The following is a 19,922-nucleotide window of genomic DNA, read 5'->3' as shown; positions in this document are numbered from 1 at the left end:
GTGAGAATGTTTCCTCTCTTCACTTATATCAGAAATGATATGAAAGAAGACCATTTTTTTAAGAGTCTGCAAATGCTGCTTGCAACCAGAAAGTATATATGTGCACAAAACTAGTTTGTCTGGAATTTTTGGAGGGGTTTGGATTTTTTTTTTTTAGATCTCAACAAATGAAATTTGATTTGTGCTTTGGATTAAAAATTCAGGACAGCAATGCCTGAAATGGCATACAGAGGGTATCCCTGTGATTTGAAGTCAGAAATGATACCAAGGGCAGTCTGGGGGAAAGAGGTACCTGCAGGGGTGGTTCAGAGCAGAGCCTGACTTCAGGGCTCAGAAACACTCAGCCATCCCCTGCATCCCCAGCGCTGCTGCTGCACACCCTGGCTAGCCCCATTGACTAGCCTCCTCCTACCTTAGTTGGGTGTCTAAAATTAAGAGCTGTGAAAAAAGTCTGCATTCCTCCTCCTTTCTGGCAGTGCTTTGAGAGATTTAAGCTTCTCTGTCAAAGCAGAGGGGGTTGTTCCTGGTGGTGTGATCATCTACGGGACTGCTTTTTTCCTCCCTAGATGTGATAAAATACCTCCATCTAGTGGACTCTCTGTACAGCAAGGAGAAGAAATGTGATGGTACAATTTAACCACCACAGTATGGCATAATCTCTCAGAAATATTCTACAGCAACACATGGGGGAAGGGTTAGCACTTCAGCTGATAAAATTAGGGATGTAAACAGATAGGGCCATTTGCCTGAGATATTAATGCACACAAGGTGTATTAAAATAGTGTCAGCTGCCAGCCTCTAGAAAAGCTACTTGTTCTTCACTTTTTTGAACTGTAGAATTGGAAACATCTCCTTTTTGACTAATCACAGCTGTTTTCAAGTTGTTTTGCATAGAGTTCATACTCCTTCAAACTGTTAAAAAAAGTGGAGTTGAAAATTTAAAGTAAGAGCTCACCTTGACACAACCTTTCCTGCCAGTAATAGCTTAGGCAATGTATTTTCTGTAACTGCTTGCTTACAGGAGGCTGAATTCTCTGGCCATGTTTGATAATAGTGTTTTATTTAGTGAACAAATCTCTGTTTTACAGAGAGGGGAAGTGAGAAAGAGTTTCTAAGCTGTCCAGAAACAGAAAAGGGAATGCTTATTAGTAGCGGTAGCAGTTAAACATCAGTTAATCTGGTGCTGAGAGTGAAATACAAATTGCTACATCCCAAATCGTTGCATCCTGTAAAAAGCTGCGAAATAAACTTCTCTTAAAGCTGCACATTCTACAACAACGCACATTGTCTGAAGGGCAGTACCATGTACACACACGTGTACAAGAAAAATTGATGCTAAGCCTGTGAAACACTACCATAAGATGGTCCTGCGTGGACCTTTTCATATTTAAATGTTGTAGAAGAATGGTTTTTTGTAAGTATTTGAAAATGCAGCTAAGTCCTTTGCTACTTCAGATACCTCCTCTAGGTGACCAAGAGAGGGCATCTAGACAATGAAGTGTGATCATTAAGGGCTATCTAAAACTCCATGTTGATAGATGGCTTTTTGATGCCTTTGGGTTTCAGATTAATTATCCCCATAGAAGTTTAAAATTAGCAGTGGCTGTGACAGTGTTCAGTGTGGCAGTTTTTCTATAAGCTCTCTCAAGGGTCTCAAGGGTGTATTAGAATAATTGCTATGGAGACAGTTTTCAATATTCTAGTCCAAATCCAGCCCTCACCAAACCTGATTTCACTGGGTTGTTATGCCTGTTTATGCCATTATGCTACGTTTGGAAGGCTACATTACTAATCACCACTGAAATAATAATAGGTGTCAAGAAATACATATATTATTTGGGTTTAGATACAAACGGCACTCTCAGAAGCATGCTGGTGATAAAGAGATGAGTTGCTGTGGATTCTTATGCCGTGCAGCTGTGGGTGCTGTTAGCAAAGTCAGATCATTGTCTTTATAGCTGTGTCTCGCTCTCACGTCTCCTCCTCACCTCTGTTTCTGCAGGGAAGGAGACTGGTGGGAGGCCCGGTCCTTGACAACAGGCGAAACTGGTTACATTCCCAGTAATTATGTGGCTCCAGTCGATTCCATCCAAGCAGAGGAGTATGTTTGCTTTTCATTGTAAAGACCCATTAGTGCTGTATTTGAAGGAGGTTCAAGGAGTTGGTTTTGACTGATTGCAGCGATTTTTCAAATGACTTACATTATTTTTATTTCAGTTCTTAACTGCACTGATAAATAATTAGGTAATTAATAACAAAAGAAGCACAAGCTCAGTGCTTTTTCAATGTCAAAATAAAGGAAGAAAACCTAAAGGAACATAGGTCTGCTTCCTTTATTCGAATATTGACTGATTTCAAGCTTTAAGCGAAAGGTGCCCTTGCTTTTCCTGAACCAACTTGTAAAAATATTTGGAGTCAATTAGTGTGCAAACTGTCTATTAAAGAGGGCACGCTGTATCAACAAATACCTAGCAATAGGTAGGATGCCTGCGACGCATACAGCAGACAGCATAATGAGGACATATCTATGCGAAAAATTGAGTGCTGTGTGTATCCATATTATTTCCAGTATAAAAAATACACTGGAGGAGCTTATCTAGCTGAGCAGGTACTACTGTAGTCTGTACTTCAGGTTGTACTTGGTTGATTATGAAACCCCCAAAAAAAGAAAAAAAAAATTGCTGCAGGAAGGAAAAAGGTACCGGAACTCTGAAAGCCTTATACAACAACAGTAAAGTAGTTGCATCTGGTCCTTCTACTGTGGTTTTATAGCTGTGCTGCAACAAAAATATTGAATACTAATACATCACTATGTAAGTCAAATATGTAGTTTATAGCAACATCTCTAAAAATACTGCTCTTCAGCAGCGATGCATTTTTCTGCCCTTTTCCTTGTCTATTCCTTCCCCCTGCCATTTCTTGCTGTCTATTTGTCAAAGTCTGGCCTTTGTTGTAAGACACCAAACAAGCATTCTCAGCATCTACTGATTATAGGTTTAATGCAAAGTGCTACTGCACAACATATACAACATCTACTACACAGTTTGTCACATTAGCTTGCCACCACAATAAAAGAGACACAGTATGACAAAAATGGTTGAATATACTTGAGTAACCATAGTTTCCGCAAATAATCCTCCATGTCTGAGCTCCGTGACTACCTAGTAATCCTATGTAGCATTTGTCTTACTATTTCTGATGTTTCCCTAAGGTGGTACTTTGGCAAACTTGGCCGAAAAGATGCTGAGAGGCAGCTGTTGTCATTTGGAAACCCCAGAGGTACCTTCCTGATCCGGGAAAGCGAAACTACCAAAGGTAGGCTGGCCAAAGCTATTCTGACTACAAATGAGAAGATTTATGAAACAAATTGTGCTAAGTTTGTGAAATACTGCTTTCAGTATTGAAGGTATAAAGGTAGAGACAAGTGTCATCTTGCATATATGTGTGCTAGGGAATTAGATGTCTGGACATCCCAGGTATCAGAGTGAGTGTTCAAAGCACAGAACAACCCAAGTGCAACCCATGCCATGCTCAACCCATGGTATCTGCAGTGCACGTCATGCACAGACATGGCGCTTTGCTCTGCTGTCACATTCTGAGCATCACACTGTCTCTTTCAACGCATGTGGTGAGGATACTACTATTGCAATGGAGTTGGGTGGAGAGTGGCCCCTCAGAACAGCAGCAGTGGGGCTACAAGAGGTAGACCTCCAGGTGTCCATATTCAGGTCCAGGCACAGCCAGCTAGCTTACTGTGAACAGATGCTGGGAATCTCTAGTCTAGTTTGGTGAAAATTACTGCTCACTTCTGCACAAGCAGAATATTTGAACCTTCTTGCCTGGAAGATGCAAGATAAGATTTTTTGGGGTAAGGGAGGTACTGGTTATTATTTTGGGAAGATTAGGGGATTTTTTGGCCTTTCCTCTTTGAAATGCTGGATCCCTGGGGAAAAAAAAAAAGTAGCAGTTTTAAATTCATAGAATAACAGTGAAAAGACTTGAAAATAATTCTAATTAATATATTCATAAAGCATTCAACTGTATCCATTCTGTTGAAGTCAAGTGGAAGGATGTATTCTCCTCCTTCCCTCTAAAAATATTGGAGGAGTTCCAGTTTTCTTGGTGAGTGCTATCTTTGCTTTTAGATTTTGTTCATGAGGCCTGCCAACATCTTCTTCAAAGCTTCACATGTATGAAAAGATCTCTCTAAATCATACAACTATTGAGGAGAAAACCTGCAACTAAGTGAAAACAAACCTGGCCATTTCTCAATTAACCAGCAATTCAAAACAATAGCTGTGGGAAGCATAAGGCACTAGAACTAATTCCATGTAAGTTCTGAAGTCTAATGATGGTTCATGTAATTAAAGCACTGACTTGTCAGTGCTTTGATCAGAGCACACTCTGTCAGCTAGAGTTAGCATGCAAATGGTTGGAGTTGTGGCTGGTAAAGAGTCTTAAAGAAGAGAAGCACTACTTCCCACTCCTCTCTACCTGACCTATCTTCAGATGCTGCATTCTGTCATCTAAAATTGTAAGTTTTACATTTGTGCCTCCTGCAGTCACTAGATTCTTCCTTTGCTGCCCGTAACTCTGAAGACTGTTTCTGATGCAAAATCTGAATAGACACGCTGTTGTTTCAGACAGCTAATTTCCCATCTTGTCACCCCACAGCTTCACCATACCTTATGTAGCAGTCAGGCATTCTCACCAGGAGCAAGACAGGCTCTAACTTGCCCTTTTACTGCAAATAGCCTCCACCTGTTCGTTTTCACCAACAGTTGTTGTGATGTGTGCGAGGAGCAGGACTTCATTCCACTCTGTGCCGAGTTTAAAAACTCACTCATATAGGCATCCATGGATCCTAAAAACAAACACAACACTGTTTCTCTAAACCACATTATCAGTTTAGTCTGTTTTGACCTTTTTTTAATACAGTGATAGGGGATATGTTTTGCAGGGCTGTTGACTTAGCTAAGTCAGGGCTTTTTTCTAGACCTTCTTGTGAAACACAAAAGCATTGAGGAAATTGAGTAATCCATCATGGATGGACTTATAGCAGCAAGCTTAATTTCTCTGCATTTGAACTTAAGGCTTTCTACATCTTCAGGCTAAGTTTGCATCAAAGACATTGTAAAAAACCAAACATGCATGGGTTTTGTCAAAAATGCCTATTTCCCTTCTCATCCTTGTGGTGTTTCAGTATGTTGTTAGAAGAAAACAGAGGGAGCTTGTTGTTCATGAGAGAGAAAAAAGTCATCTGGGAGGGCTTGAATGGTGCATTCTCCCATAAGTCTTCTCAAACTGCCTTACTCCAGCTAGTCATCTTGGGCTTGAGGCAGGAATTGTTTTGTGACCTAGAATTGTCCCTTCTGATTTAAATAATAACAATAATAAAATTAATCAGGATCATGTTAAAAGTATCATCATGGATGACTTCAGCATGAATTTAACCTCCCTTGATCATGGTTGCCTTCTCTTCTTACTTCCAAAATAAATCATGTGGAGCTGGCTTTTCATTTTTTCAATGCCTGACTACCCAGGTACTCCATCAGCTCTTGTCTGTATAATCCTTCACCTGGTTTCAATCTCCACCCTCCAAGGCTGTCTGGTTTTAGGTTTGTTTTTTTAAAAAATTCATTAGTATGATATATTGTAATGTCGTATTTCTATCCAAATTTTTATTATGTATATCTCTTATATTTGAATTTATCATCAGATAATAATGAATAGTATAAATAACCAACAGCCTAAGTAAATGAATAATGAAATCCGTCTTGGTTCTTGTTTTTGTCCAGATTTGAACTAAAGCTCCAGTCCTGCAACTTGATCTGAGGTCAGCGGGGGTCCACAGAGGGCCACCCACACAGCTCTGATTGCAGACCTGGAGCCACAGATTGTTTACATTTTCCTAAAGAATCTAAAATAGTGACCAGATAGGCAGGGAGCGTGACTAAAGAAAATACAGCTGCTGCCAGTGGATCAAAACTCACAAATGCGGAGGTGGAGAATGCTGCCTGGAAAATTTTGAAAGTAGGCTGACAGTGTACAACCCAGAGTGGTGGTACAAAGCGTGCACAAGATGTGCTTGCAAATCCCCAAAAAGCTTTGAACTCCTAGCTGAGAGAGATGTACTTACTCAGTGGGAGAACCTCCTCAGAAAAATATCCTAAACAAACAGTATTTTTCTACACTTAGAAATAAAAACCCTATCACCCTATCACTCCTCTCAGGGTGTCTCCCATTCGCATAAACCAGAATCATCTGTGTAAGTGCTGGCTCTTTTCCTCTTCTTTAGAGAGTGAACAACAGGGAATTTGAGAAGTCCTTGGAGGTGGGGTAGAGACGTTTTGTTCACTGCAGCTCCCTCGGCGGTGAGCCACCCGCCAGTGCGACCTGTTGCAGTTAACATGGTCAGGGAAACTTCTTCCTAGGGAGACATCCAGGAAAGACATCTTACACCAGGAATCTCAACCACCTAACTGTGGGGGGTTCTTTAAACCATTTCGCTTAGCTGGAGGTGGTTCTGGAGGTTGTGAACCTGCCAGGTGTGTTGAAAAGTACCCTGACTTGGGATAAGCAGCAGTTGGTGCTGTTTGCTGTCAGACCTGTAGGAAATCACTCCACCTTTCATGTTGTCCAAAATTGTCTGCTGGTGGTTTTACTTTCCTGCCCTTAGCTGACATGGTTACCAGTGAAAGCAGCCCAGGCTCCAGAATGAGGACCTTCCTGAGATCTCTGCAGCTGCCAGTTGCCTCTAGTTTTTTTCCTTTTAATATCTGAATTACCTTTGAGTAAACACAATATTCATCTGAGCCGTGAATGAAGACTTGTCTTCTCCTCTGCCTTTGAAAGGGCCATGCTTTTGCTCAGAAACTGCATTATGCTGTAAAATGTGGCTTTGCTTTTGACACTGTAGAGAACCAACATGTGGGTGTCACTGTATGTAGAATAGGACTGTGCTTCAAATTAAGACACCTGAATGTGCAGGTCCCCATGTAGGTGGCCAAGCTCCCTTTACAGTCAGCAGGAAGCTGGGGTTCAGTTCAGCTGCCCATGACTGCAGACACCTAGTGCTCAAACCTTCATTACACCATCGATATCTACAGTGCCATAACGCTCATGGAAACTAGGCTGGGATTCAGCTGCCCTAGTAGCACCAGAAGCTTATGTGTGGGCATCTAAATCAAGCCCATAGCTCACCTCCAGACAGCCACCACTACACCTAAAACTAAATCCAGCCCCTCAACTGAGGTTCTTTTACCTGGCTGTGAGCATCCAGAGCCATTTGAAATGCCTGCAGGGCATCCACATGGATCGGACAAACGTGACAGCCTGCGGGAAAACTGCCAAGCAGGATGTCCTGGGGTGTCTCGCATGGCACTTAACGCCTGTGTTTGGGCATCTGAATCCCACCAGTAACCTCTAAAGCTCCAGCACGGATTTGGAAAGTGAAACATGCAGTTCTTGCAGATCTCCTGGTACACAGTCTTGGTGTAGTACCACCTTCCAGAGACTGTGACGTACAAAGTACGCTAATTTGGTTGTTAATGTTGATAAAGAAGTTTGGGATCCATCTGAGTAACAACACTACACATATATAAAGTCATTATCTCCAGTGCTTCTGGTGAAAATCCTGATATTTACCGCCCACTGGCATTTACCTGAAGTATAGTATTTGCAGTGTAACCTGACACTTAGAATAGGAAAAGTCAATTTAACAACCTGAAGTAGTAAATGTTAAAATGTGAGTTTTCATTTACACAGAAGTCCTGATTTCTTTCTAGAAAAGTGTGAAAGGAACATGGTGTGAAAATAATAACATTTCTGTGATACTTACTTCATTGTGTTAGATTCACTTGTTCTTTTTCAAGGTACAGTAAGCATTTTTTGGAAGCAATTTCTCTTTTACTTTATAACTGACCAGCAAACCAAAATCTTTGTATCTAAAAGGTACTTACAATTTTTTATTTCTCCTTTGCTTGGAACAGGTGCCTATTCCCTGTCTATTCGAGACTGGGATGATATGAAAGGAGATCATGTCAAACATTATAAGATTCGTAAACTTGACAATGGTGGATATTATATCACAACTCGGGCACAATTTGAAACTCTTCAGCAGCTGGTTCAGCATTATTCAGGTAATTTTTCAGATAATACACGGCACTCTGAAGTATTTTAAAACAAAAGTGTTTGCTGCTGAGCTGATGTATTTGTAAGACACCCTAAAGAGTCATTTGAGCTATGTCTCTTACTTGTTGTAATGCATCTTCCATTATCCCTTTCCCATTACAGTTATAAATGGCTTTGAGTGCCGTTCACAGTGTACAGCAGCAGAGCTTTTAAAAGCTAGCACTCTACTGAGGTAAAGGTTTTGCCTGCTCTGCCTCTTCTAAGCAAACAGAATTACTGGATTTGACTTGCACATCTCAAAGCATGAATTCCCTGTGCATAAGCGAGTGCTAATATGTACCATTTTGCAGCACACTATTGCTAATAAAGCAAATAGAGAATTGCATGGTGGAATTCAGTCATCTAAAGCAATGACCAAAAGGTTTGCATGTATCACCTGGCTCAAATTTTCCCACTGTATTTGTGTTCAATGTGCAAAGTATTAATATTTAAATTATAATCGGTCTAATTTAAAAAATAAATATGGCAAGGTGGGTGTTTCTTTATGCACACTGTTTATGTCCACCCACCAAGCTCTTTTTTTGTTTTTTTTTTAATTCCTGTAATTAAAATGTGTCATGCACTATTCAACCCAAAAGTGCATCCTGCTGTCACTGGTGATTGGTAGACAACAGATACAACTTTAAAGCCCCCCCAAACCTCTGCATAGGACAACCGGTTCTTACGTAGAAGACTGCCATGCTTCTCAACATGGTCATTTTTTAAGCAGAAATTTGTATTTTGAATTATTTTGCTTTTTATTTTTTCCTTACTTTAGCTTTTCATAATATTAACAGATGACCCCAAATGCTCGCTGCTCAAAAACTTTTCATAATTTTTACTTGGGAAAGCAACTTCTCTGTGGGGTGTTTTTTCTGTATTCTTTGTATTCTGTCTGCTGTATTCTTATGCTATTCATACTAGACATCTGGCTGTCTTCTCCGCCCAAATTCTGATGGGTGTATGCTGCCTGGGAGGATTTCTAGTTGTTTCTGGTGACTCTACGTTAAACTAAGCTAAATGTATAAAAACTCACATCTAAGGAAGATAATTTTCAACCCCACTATACCAGCTGGTATACGTCAACTTTTAGTTTTCTGTGGTCAAATTATTTGGGTGGTGTATTTTCCATGCACAGATGCAGAAACAAATAGATCTGGAAAGAGCCGTTTCTGTGCAACACAGAGGCATAATCAGTAGGCTTCAGGCAGGGTCGCTCAGGAGGGCATGGTACAGACCCACGCTCCAGAGGTTTCACCTGCCGTCTCCCAGACCCAGGTGAACACAGGAGCCCTCATTCCATGCCCGCCCCAGCTGACTCGAAACATAAAGGCTACCTCTAACCACCCGCTCTGCGCTCTGGAGTGTGGCAGGTAGATTAACACAACGCCTTTTGAGCGCATAGATTTACTTCTAGGGAGAGCTCAAAGATGCCCGAATGACTCCGTAAAGATCAGCATGGTTCCTGAAGAACCACTGCTGAGACCGTAGGTCAGTGCCTTCACAGCAGGACAGGTACGCTCTGCAGCCCACCCTTCAGCCTTCATCCCATGTCCAGGCTGGAGGACCCCTCCTGTCCAGGCAGCTGGAAACCAGGCTACCCAGGTAGACAGTGTGCAGTTTGGTCTCATGTAAGCAGTCCTGGGTCAGGAGTACAAGCGTACCTTTGTACAAGACACAGCACAGGTATCCCTGCGCTGTGCTCCCATTGCATGGCCGAGTACCCTTATTACCCAGACTTCCCTCTTATCCCAGCCCCTTCTTACCTGGATAGTAAAGTTAACTGCAGTGTCTGGACTTCCACAGAAGAGATTTACAAATGAAAAACATTGAGATCCCCAGGGTGCCCTCATGTCAGACAGTCCAGTAACGGCACGTCTGAAGCTGAAGCACCATTCACCCAATCCCTAACAGCCGGCCTGTCAAGCATAAGCTCTTGTACATGCAGTCTAGGCTTAGCTGGCGCACCAGCATGCCAAGCTTTTTTTTCAATTAAAGAAAACAAGGAGGTCTTAAAAACCTCCAGTTTCTTTCTGCAGCTGTCCAAACTCATAAGGAAGCTTTCCAGATACTATCCATATTTTGAGTAGTCCCTATCCTAATGTTCCCATTGGAATTATCTTGGAATAAGACATGCCAACTGGTCAGCTAGTCTTCCCTGTTTTGTGGTCTTTGTTGTCTTGCTGCAGGAGACACAACGAGGTCCATGTCAGGGTGTCTGTAGGGACTTCCCCACCATCCCAAAAAATCTGTGCAGAGGAGGTAGAGCTTGGTGTTGCAAGGAGCTTCAGTGCTTGCCCACCTTGTGATGCTGAAATAAACTGTTCACCCGCCCAGAAAGCAATCCTGCACAGGAGAATAAAGATTATGTTTGAGTCTGAAATACAATTGCAGTTCCCACCTTGTTCTGCTCTGCTGCCCCTGTTTTAAGATACAAGTTGCTGTGCAAGCTTTATATTGCAGTCTGCTTTGTGCAGCATAGTATAATACACAACAATATGTGTGTGTATATGTATATTTATATACATATCATTGTTTTTACTCCTGCTAAAATATCTTGTGACTTTTGTCACAGTTCAGTCTTCTGTGAAGCTTTGAAAGAGATAACTAATGAATCTGCCCCAAACGATGTAGGACTGGCTGCATACGCTAATAAAGGTTTGCTCTAGAAAGAATGGCAGAAAAGGTCATTTACAGTACACCTACAGAAACACCTTTTCACAAAATAGAATATAGAAAATACCTTTTCCCAGGATACCTAGAAAAAATTAGCAAAATTCCACCAGATTTTCATTGCTGTGATTTTCAGAAAAAGTTAATCTTCTCTGTTTTTCTTTTACTCAGTACAGAAACAATCCAGTTTGTAACTTACAGATTATTTTTAAAAAGTTATACTGTACTATAGTATACCAGTTACTCGTGAAGTTATCTTAATGCAGCATTGTGGGAGAAGGAAAATCCTGAGTCCACAAGAGAAACCATTGGCGGTCACCTTCCATTTCAGGCTGTGGAAGCAGAGACTGAAATATTTCCTCTTCTGTCTCAAATGAATATGTTTCAGTGTTCAATTTCTAATCTTCCAGGATGCTTTGTGGTATGCAACTAACAGCTGTTGTGAGTAGCATTGTTTTTATGCTTACTGTTTTTGTTTCATGTCACACTTTTTTTTCTTTCCTCTCCTTTGCTGTTGGCTTCACTTCTGGCTCCATCAGAGAGAGCTGCAGGTCTTTGCTGCCGCTTAGTAGTCCCCTGTCATAAAGGAATGCCAAGGCTTACTGATCTGTCTGTCAAAACCAAAGATGTCTGGGAAATTCCACGAGAATCCCTACAGTTGATCAAGAGACTGGGAAATGGGCAGTTTGGGGAAGTATGGATGGGTATGGAGCAAAATAATTATTCTAAAATAGCTCTGTGTGTGGGGATTACAAGATGGAAGGTGAAAATGTAGGACACTGTGACCCACAAGAAAAAAAAGAGCAAAGCTCAAACTGTTAGGAAAAATGTCTTTGGAATGTCTTTGACTTTGAAATTCTTTAATCTTCAACTTTCACTGTAATTGATGGCAAAAGAAAACTGAAATTCCGTGTTTCCTTAGAAGGTTTCAATTTTGACAAATTACTACTGTCTTAATAATAAATCAAGGCTTGCATAGTAATCTATTAATTATACCAAGGAGCCTTTTTCTGCAAGCTAACAAAAAAGTCCTTACCTTCATTATCCAAAAACCAGTGTTTGCAAATGAACTTTAATGCAGCACTGAGAGACAAGTCACCTTCCATCTTTCTCAATGCATGCATAATTTTGGATTATAAGTGTGTTTTTTTATTAATTTCCTCTCCTATAGACAAAGCTGATGGTTTGTGTTTTAACTTAACTGTGATTGCTACGAATAATACCCCACAAACTGTTGGATTGGCTAAAGATGCATGGGAAGTTGCACGTGATTCATTATTTCTGGAACAGAAGCTTGGTCAGGGGTGTTTCGCTGAAGTGTGGCGTGGTAAGGCAGAGAATATATTTTGCTTTGGATGGATCTTTTAAGGCCCTCTTGGCAGGAATAAATATTTCAAGTAGAGATTTTAAAGCTAAAAGATCAGAATAGTATGAAATGTTAGTCTATATCGCCTAAAACAGTCAGACCTAAATACAGTAATCCACGGGGAAACTTCCTTTCATTTGCACACACTGGTATGAGAAGTTAGGGCATTAAACTTCATTAATTGCATTGGGTTTATTTGGGTGACTACACAATTGCTAGGTATTAAAATAGGAATGATGCTAAACTTGTCAGGCAGAATGGCTAAGCAGAAATTAATCTGGTAAGTAGACATTTTTCTTTCCTCATGTGTTTTAGCACTGCTGGGGTCAGACCCTGAAAATGCTTCCATCCGCTCTCCCAGTTTAAAAATAATGGCAGGTATCAGCAAGCTAATATTGTCAAGCTAGCTTTCCCATGCATCCACTTCTTTAAGTCTGTTTTGAAATTTGTATCTGCAGCAGAACCCCATAACTCAATATAGAGACCAGGGACAATAGAGGCAAGACTTGCCCAGCCCAGCTGAACCCCGACTTTGAAGTCCAGAAATATTGACATTTTCCAAATCCGCTGACATTGTTTTCTGCACGCTTGCCAGCTTTACTTAGTGCTCCCCTCTCCATGGGCCTCATTCTTTTAATGACTATAAAACAATAGCAATTTAAAATATACATAAATCTTAGTATGGCCATAGCATTGAAACACAATATAGTGGCCATTTAATGAGAGGTGGGCTCACTATTTGTGCCAAATTGCATTCCATGTAGCCTCTTTAAAATGACAAATTCAAATAAAGAATCGCTATATGTTGCTTTTTCAGAAAAATTTGGTGGAGCAGTTTGGCCGCTCTTTTTGTTGCAGTGACACAAAAGTATGTACAACCAAAATAACCAGTGGGCTCTCCTGGGTTCTTGCAGCTGTTTTCCATTGCAAGACTACAGCAAGGAGCATGGCAGAAAGTCTGTGAAATGTATAGAATTTATAGACTAGAAATATACAAATTTATAGAATTTCAAAGAATTACAGTTGACCTGTTGCAAAGAAAGCTACCTATGTTTTCTATTAGTGTCCCCAGATAACTGCAGTTTTACCTTCTTGTTCTCCATCTTGACTGCATGCAAGAGTTTCAAGTTGATGTTAGTACTTAGTGGTCAGCTTTGTGTGCTGTAGGTCTTAAACTGATACAATAAGCTACAGGAGCAAATGCAATTTAAAAAAAAAATCAGCTATGAGAAATAAAGTGCCAAGTACCAGTACCAAATATCTGTCAGAAATGCAAAAATTATTATTACAATTATGACATTATGTTTCTTAAAGTAATGTACAGTAAAAATATGTTAACATCCCTGAAGCATTACCAAATTGGAATAGATTAACACAGTAAAAATTAATAAAAAATGCATTAAGTAGTAACTGACTACATATGGGAGGAATTCAGAGGGAAGTCTATGCTAATGTTCTATTAGAGAGAAACATACCAAACCACAACAACAAAATTTAACAATTTAAACTGAAATCTGGGATGAGAGGATAAGTTAACCTTTTTGTTTGATTTTCTTTTTTTAACTGGAGAAAATAATAAAAGTATTTAAAAATAGAACTGCTGAAAACACTTCACAGTAATAGAACAAGTCCTGGGATTTTTATTAAGGCAATGCAAACAGATAATACACAGTTAATCCTGTTAACACACCAGGTAAAATCCTAGTTTATTAATTCCAGTGACAGAAACCCTGGTGCCCCTGAAACTAGGGTTACATTCCTGGTTCATATAATTTGCAGTACCTCTGCAAAGTGGCTGTGAGTGACAGCACTCTGTGGTCCGGAGTGTCAGTGGCTCCAGATAAAACACTCTCCCTTTCACTCATCAGAAAAGATTTTGGCCACCCTGCTTGAAATTAGGAGGCGAAACCGCATCCTTCCCAGCTTACATGGGATTGCCACTAAAGCAGAGTCCTGCTTCAGCTCTGATTTGAAGGACTGAGTGAAACTAAGACCCCAAGAGTCCTCCTCAAGCGCGCTGGGCTAGCGGTGGTAGTAACTCAAGACATTACTCCACCACTGGTAGAGGTGACAACACCTGGCACTGAGCTGGCAGAAGAAAATCAAGGCATAGTGAAAACCCAACTTGCACTGCACACTTTTGGCTAATATGTGCCTCAAGCCCTCCTCAGACAGCGTCATGCGTTGCTGCGGGGATTGCCCTGTAAGTGACGGACAACACAGGCAGTGGCTCCCCTGTCCTCGGCTAGGTGAGGTGGCAGCTGGGACCTTGCACAGAACAGAACAGAACACTTGCACTTGCACAGAAAACAATCCAGCTCATTTTATGCTCTGGCAGGTTGCAAAAGCTCATGGTGAAGTTATTTTGGCTTAACCAGTTCCCATGCAGCAGCTGAGCCCTGGTAACTGTTAATGTGCTTTTAACAAAGACAAACCAGGCTTATTTTACACGTTACCTTTTTTGATGACAAATTACAGAAACTAGATCTGAGTCTGAGTCTTCATGTATTTTGCAGGCCTTCTGCTATCCTTATGCTTAAGTGCAGAGGAGTAATTTTTACCCAGCGTGATTAATTCCTGAAGCCATTTAGAATTGGTCTGCCTTATCACACAGCAGCTCCCTATCAACAGATCACAGGTCCCATTCAAAGCCATTTCAGCCCTGGCTCTGGAGCAGGGTTCTGGCAAGTCTGGGCAAGGGACAACCAGAAGGCACTAGGAAAGTGATATTTCTGCCCATTTTAATTTTCCTTCCTTTCCCTTCCCCAGTCCCCCGTCCCCAAAAAAACCTGTTAACATAGGTAGGTGCTTTTCAGTGCTGACCACAAGTAAAGAACAAAGTGAAGTGGACAGAACCACCTCATTTTCAATCAGCAGCTGCTGGGCTTCTGGGGATGAGGAGAGGAAGGAAAAAGACACATTTTGGTTTGGAAATACAGCCATGTTTCTAAAATTAAATCAATTCAGAATTTGTTTCTTGGGAATGTTTCTTAGAATATGTTTCTTCCTCTGACTCAGAACAAAAAGAAAATGTTAAAATGTCTTCCAAATGGAAAGTTCTGGGTTTAACCAGTTTTGTTATCCAAATCTGTGACTGGAGCTGTGGTGTTGTCTGTAGAAATTACTTGTTAGCAAGGGAATACATGAAGATGGGTTTCAGCAGTCCTGCGTTTCTTATTCAGAGAAGGTTTCTGTGGACATCAGTGGAAGCATTGTCTGAGTAGGACAATGGCAACTGTGCCCCAGTGCCAATGGGAGTCTTAGTATAATAGAAAAAGACTGAAATATGAGGGAGGCATGGGAGGACTATAATGATAAGGCAACATGGGAAACCAACTTTAAAAAAATTATATTAAGTGTCCTTGCTAGTTTATTCCTTGGTTACATTAGGCATCAGGCAGAAAAAGGAGCAGAAGATGTTTAATCTAACTAAGTATCTGTGCTTGTAGGTACATGGAATGGAAATACTAAAGTGGCTATCAAGACCCTGAAGCCTGGCACTATGTCTCCAGAATCCTTCTTAGAGGAAGCCCAAATCATGAAGAAGCTAAAACATGACAAATTGGTCCAACTTTATGCTGTGGTGTCTGAAGAACCTATCTATATTGTCACGGAGTACATGAGCAAAGGTGAAGCCAGAGCTGCTGCCCTTGATAACAATATTTTTTTCTTTGTTGATGTTCCTTGGGGCTACAGAGGGAGGTGCAGTGTGATGCATGAACAGTGTGTGAGGAAGGAGAGAGGGAACAGGAAGCTAAATTTGCCTCTGGCTTCACTAGAGTTATGAACTCAACTCTGAACTGGGCCCACAACCTGAAATCCACTAGATGTACAAAGAAAATCTGCACGAAGTGGGGGAGGGAGAAGTTGGTGCAGCCTAAGTGCTTCCAACTGCATCAGCATCTAAACTTCCCTGACAAGTGGAGATTTGCATTTTCTAGGTCTACATGCTGCTTCCCAAGATCCTAGCTTTTCCTGGCGCCAGAGAGTTCATATGGCATCTTCTTTCAGTGTTTACTTGTAAGCCTAAGATTTCTGTTTCTTCTTTTAGCAATCCTGAGTTCTGTCACATGCACCTTGCTCTCAGATCACAGCTTAATTTTCAGTCCACCCCATTTATCATTTTAATACATGATTTGCACATATGATTTTTTCCCTCCTCTTTCCCCTTCCCTTTCCTCTTCTCCCTTCTCTTTTTCTTTAAGCTACTTAACTGGTAAAGATGTAGTAAAATGAGAAAAGGAAAACTTTTCGCTCCGTCACATCTCCAGCAGGGGTGCTGAGAGCAGAGCAAGAAATCTGCTTGTTTTGGAAAAGCAAATGAACCAAATAGGAAACATAAGTCCTCACAGGGAAGTTTCATTGTACATTGGAGGATACATTCTGAAATTTTAAGTGCATTTTTTCAGTCTATTTGGAGTTGATTTTTATTTTCCTGGCAGGTGCCTGCCCACCTCCCTCCTCAGAGGCATCCAAGCCCTGACTAATTCACACTTTAATCATATGTCTCAGTGACAAGCATGTGCTTTTTCCCCTTTAAAAAAAAGACTTCACAAAATCCTTCTGAAGTACGTGGTTTATTTTGGCTTACTTTACTAGTTTTTACTGTAACATTTTACATCTTTGGATCTGAGCTTGAGGCTGACGATTTATCAAGGGAGAAACGCCTAATCATCTGTCTTTTCCCCTTATTTATTAAACCAATACACTGACCTTATTTAAAGGAGACTGCCACACTTCTCTTTTTGAATACAAGATTGGGAAGGGAGCTATAGCATTCTAGGCCTTTTTTAAAAGCTACAGGGAACCTCCTTGCTTTCCCTTGCACAGGGGAGCTATGTCCTTATTGCTTTTGCTAAAATTGCTTTCATTTGATCTCTGCTTTGTCTTCTCTAGTTTTGCATAGTGGTCTTCTAAAATTAATGGTTCATGCTACATCTAGTTATGGGTTACTTAGAGAAGGAGCACTACTAATTTCTAAGGAAAATTAGCCTTTGTTAGTGCTAGCCCCTTTGGGCTTACCAGGCTCCAGGCTGACCTTTCTTTTGGAGCAGGTTGAGCTGGGATCTGATTTTTTCCATAGCTTGTGTGGCTTGGAACTGAGCTGATGCTTTGCAGCTAGCTGAGGCCTTTAGAGAGCAGCAGGTATGTAGTTTCAAAGAGCACTGGAAAAGTGAAGAAAGATCAGCTTTCTCAGTAATGGTCAGGAAAATTAAAAGCAATGTTGTTTCTTTTCCCTGCATCTCTCTTTGACTAGTGACATATTCTTCTGCAAGCCAACCTTAAGGAAGAGTGAAACAAGTATAATAGGAGAACTCTAAGATATTGTGGGTTTTTTTGAAACTGTCCACTTGAACTCAAAACATTGCTGTCTTTAATATTGCACATATTGCTGCACCTCCATCCTGATGAAAGCCATTGTTTCACTAATGTCTCTCTATTGTGTCAACTTTGCATTTGCAGGGAGTTTGCTAGATTTCTTAAAAGATGGAGAAGGAAGAGCTCTGAAGTTACCAAATTTGGTGGACATGGCAGCCCAGGTCTGTCTTCAGAGTATTGTGCACTTAGGTGTATATGTTTCATAGCCCATGTATGTCTGAGTTCGTTTTAAAATGCACCGCTTGTGTTTCATGCTTCTTGCAGGTGGCTGCAGGAATGGCGTACATCGAGCGAATGAATTACATACACAGAGATCTGCGGTCTGCAAACATTCTGGTGGGGAATGGCCTAATATGCAAGATTGCCGACTTTGGATTGGCAAGACTGATTGAAGACAACGAATATACGGCCAGACAAGGTAAGATACAGCAGCAGGTGTAGCGCCGAGTGTCGTTCTTGTGACAGGGAAGAGTGGAACATGGCTTTAAAAAGCTGTCTCTCATATGCTTTGGGGTTGCTTTTGGTAAATCCTGAACTTTTATTAACTCCTAGCCGAGAACTTCACTGCTCAATGCATGTCCTAAAGAGAACGTCTTATTTAGTTGTCTTCCCTTTAAAAACTGACCAAAATGAAACAAAGATGATGAGTGAGAGCACAGGTGGGTGAAGTGACAGTAAAGACAAGATCCTTATGGTGCCATAACAACGAGGATACTTTACTCACCAGCCTTGAAAGCCTGAATGAGGTAATCCAGAAAAGCCTATGTAAGCTATTTCTTTCATAGTGTGCCTTCTAGTATTTACTAACCGCAATCAACATTGCTGTGCTATTCTTATTTTCTTTATTTCAAATGGGTCAAAGAATTGTGTCTGTATGCAATAGAGCTGTCTCTCCGAGCACTATGTTTTCTTTGGGAACTTAAAAAGTTACTTTAATACGAAAGCCATTTTCCAGTGCCACACAGAGTGCTGGGCACAGGCGACCACTGATACACTATAAAAATGTATCAAAGAGTACTGTAGCTTTTTTTAAAAAGCATGTGTGTGTTCAGACTGAGCCATGACACAGGCTCTTTGTAGTTAGTCATTCTTTACAAGTCATGCTTAGTTGTCAGATGTTGGTCCAAGTTTGCAGAGCTACAGTTTTGTTCTCTTTCTGTTGGCAGTACATTGGTAGTGCTTGCTCAATATGTGTCGGTAAATACCCCTCCGTCCATTTCAGTGCCAAAGCCAAGGAATGTCCCGTTAAACCCTGTTGTATGTCATCAGAAAGCACAGGTCGGTTAAGTACTTCATAACCTGCATTTACCCCTTCCTGTTGTGAGTTTTTTCTCTTGACCAGAAGTCCCTCTTTCAGCATGGATTTTGCCATTAATTCTTAGGAAAGAGCTAACCTCTTTCTGTAACTTTCAAGTGTTGACAGAAGGAGCCAGAGAGTTTCCAGCATGCCTTGTCTTGGCCTGGGAGCAGCAGCTCTCATGCCGTTCACACCCCTCTGAACTGCTGTCAGCGGTACCTAGTCGCAGGGATGTGAACCACAGGCTGCATCCACCCTAAAAGTTGCCTGCTTCACATCTGGATGGCAAGGCCTGATTATTTTGGGGGGGCCCTTGAAGAACCCCTGGTAGGTACTAATGCAGAGAGTTGACCACTACTGATTTCAGCCCGAGGGTGGGAATTGCTCCTTGCTAGAAAAAATAGCTTCATATCGTTCTCTCCAGAGTAACAAGAGTGTCTGCAGGCTCTGGTAGACAGAAAGCTGCCTGCTTGCCCTTCCCCTGTGTAAAACGAGAAGAGTTTTCCTTGAACAAGGCAGCCAGATCCAGTCTGCAAAATGAATTTGAAACAGTGTCCTATATTATCTCCGTTTCTGTCTGGTTTACTGCCATGTCTTTTGTTCCCTTTGGAAACGACCCAATGTATAGTTTGACATGATTAATTATTTGTTTTAATGGACAAGTATGTGACCTCCTTCTGGCCAGATCTCTTCAGGCTCCTGATCCCTAGGAAATCCTCTGATGACCTGTTTGCTTCCTGGTTTAAATCTGTCAGAATAGTTTTGCCTTCTTCACATGTTAGAAAGCCATGAAAACCTGCCTGACTGATGTTGAGGAGAAGTTCAGATTTCTTGAGACAATAAAAATGGTTGGATTTTGGGTGGGAAAACTTTGAGCTGAGAAAAGCATAACGCTGTGACTGTCAGGGAAAGGGAGCATAGTCGTGGGTATCTCTGCCGTTCTTCCATGGCAGAAGTCACTTGTATTGTGGAAAAAGAGGCTGGGAAGGGAGAAGTAGTTTGGCTTTTAACCTGCATCGCTGATGATCAGGAGAT

The 19,922-nt window shown here is 41.1% G+C and overlaps 1 protein-coding gene across 8 annotated transcripts in view; it reads left to right on the top strand.

Moving 5' to 3' along the window:
* The window catches only part of FYN (FYN proto-oncogene, Src family tyrosine kinase), a 150,194-nt gene that overhangs the window by 111,158 nt on the left and 19,114 nt on the right, over positions 1-19,922 (top strand). For 5 of the 8 annotated variants that reach the window (XM_072855701.1, XM_072855698.1, XM_072855697.1 and 2 more), the window contains 8 exons: positions 2,003-2,101; positions 3,212-3,315; positions 7,992-8,141; positions 11,385-11,549; positions 12,017-12,172; positions 15,661-15,840; positions 17,675-17,751; positions 17,855-18,008. In XM_072855701.1, the coding sequence (XP_072711802.1) occupies positions 2,003-2,101; positions 3,212-3,315; positions 7,992-8,141; positions 11,385-11,549; positions 12,017-12,172; positions 15,661-15,840; positions 17,675-17,751; positions 17,855-18,008 (1,085 nt within the window). The remainder of the gene's footprint in view (positions 1-2,002; positions 2,102-3,211; positions 3,316-7,991; positions 8,142-11,384; positions 11,550-12,016; positions 12,173-15,660; positions 15,841-17,674; positions 17,752-17,854; positions 18,009-19,922) is intronic. The other 3 variants (XM_072855702.1, XM_072855703.1, XM_072855704.1) reach the window with 3 other exon arrangements.

This window comes from Ciconia boyciana, chromosome 3 (assembly GCF_034638445.1).
Source record: "Ciconia boyciana chromosome 3, ASM3463844v1, whole genome shotgun sequence".
NCBI lineage: Eukaryota > Metazoa > Chordata > Aves > Ciconiiformes > Ciconiidae > Ciconia > Ciconia boyciana.
The sequence above is the reverse complement of the archived record's forward strand: the minus strand, read 5'-3'. Positions and strand labels throughout refer to the sequence as shown.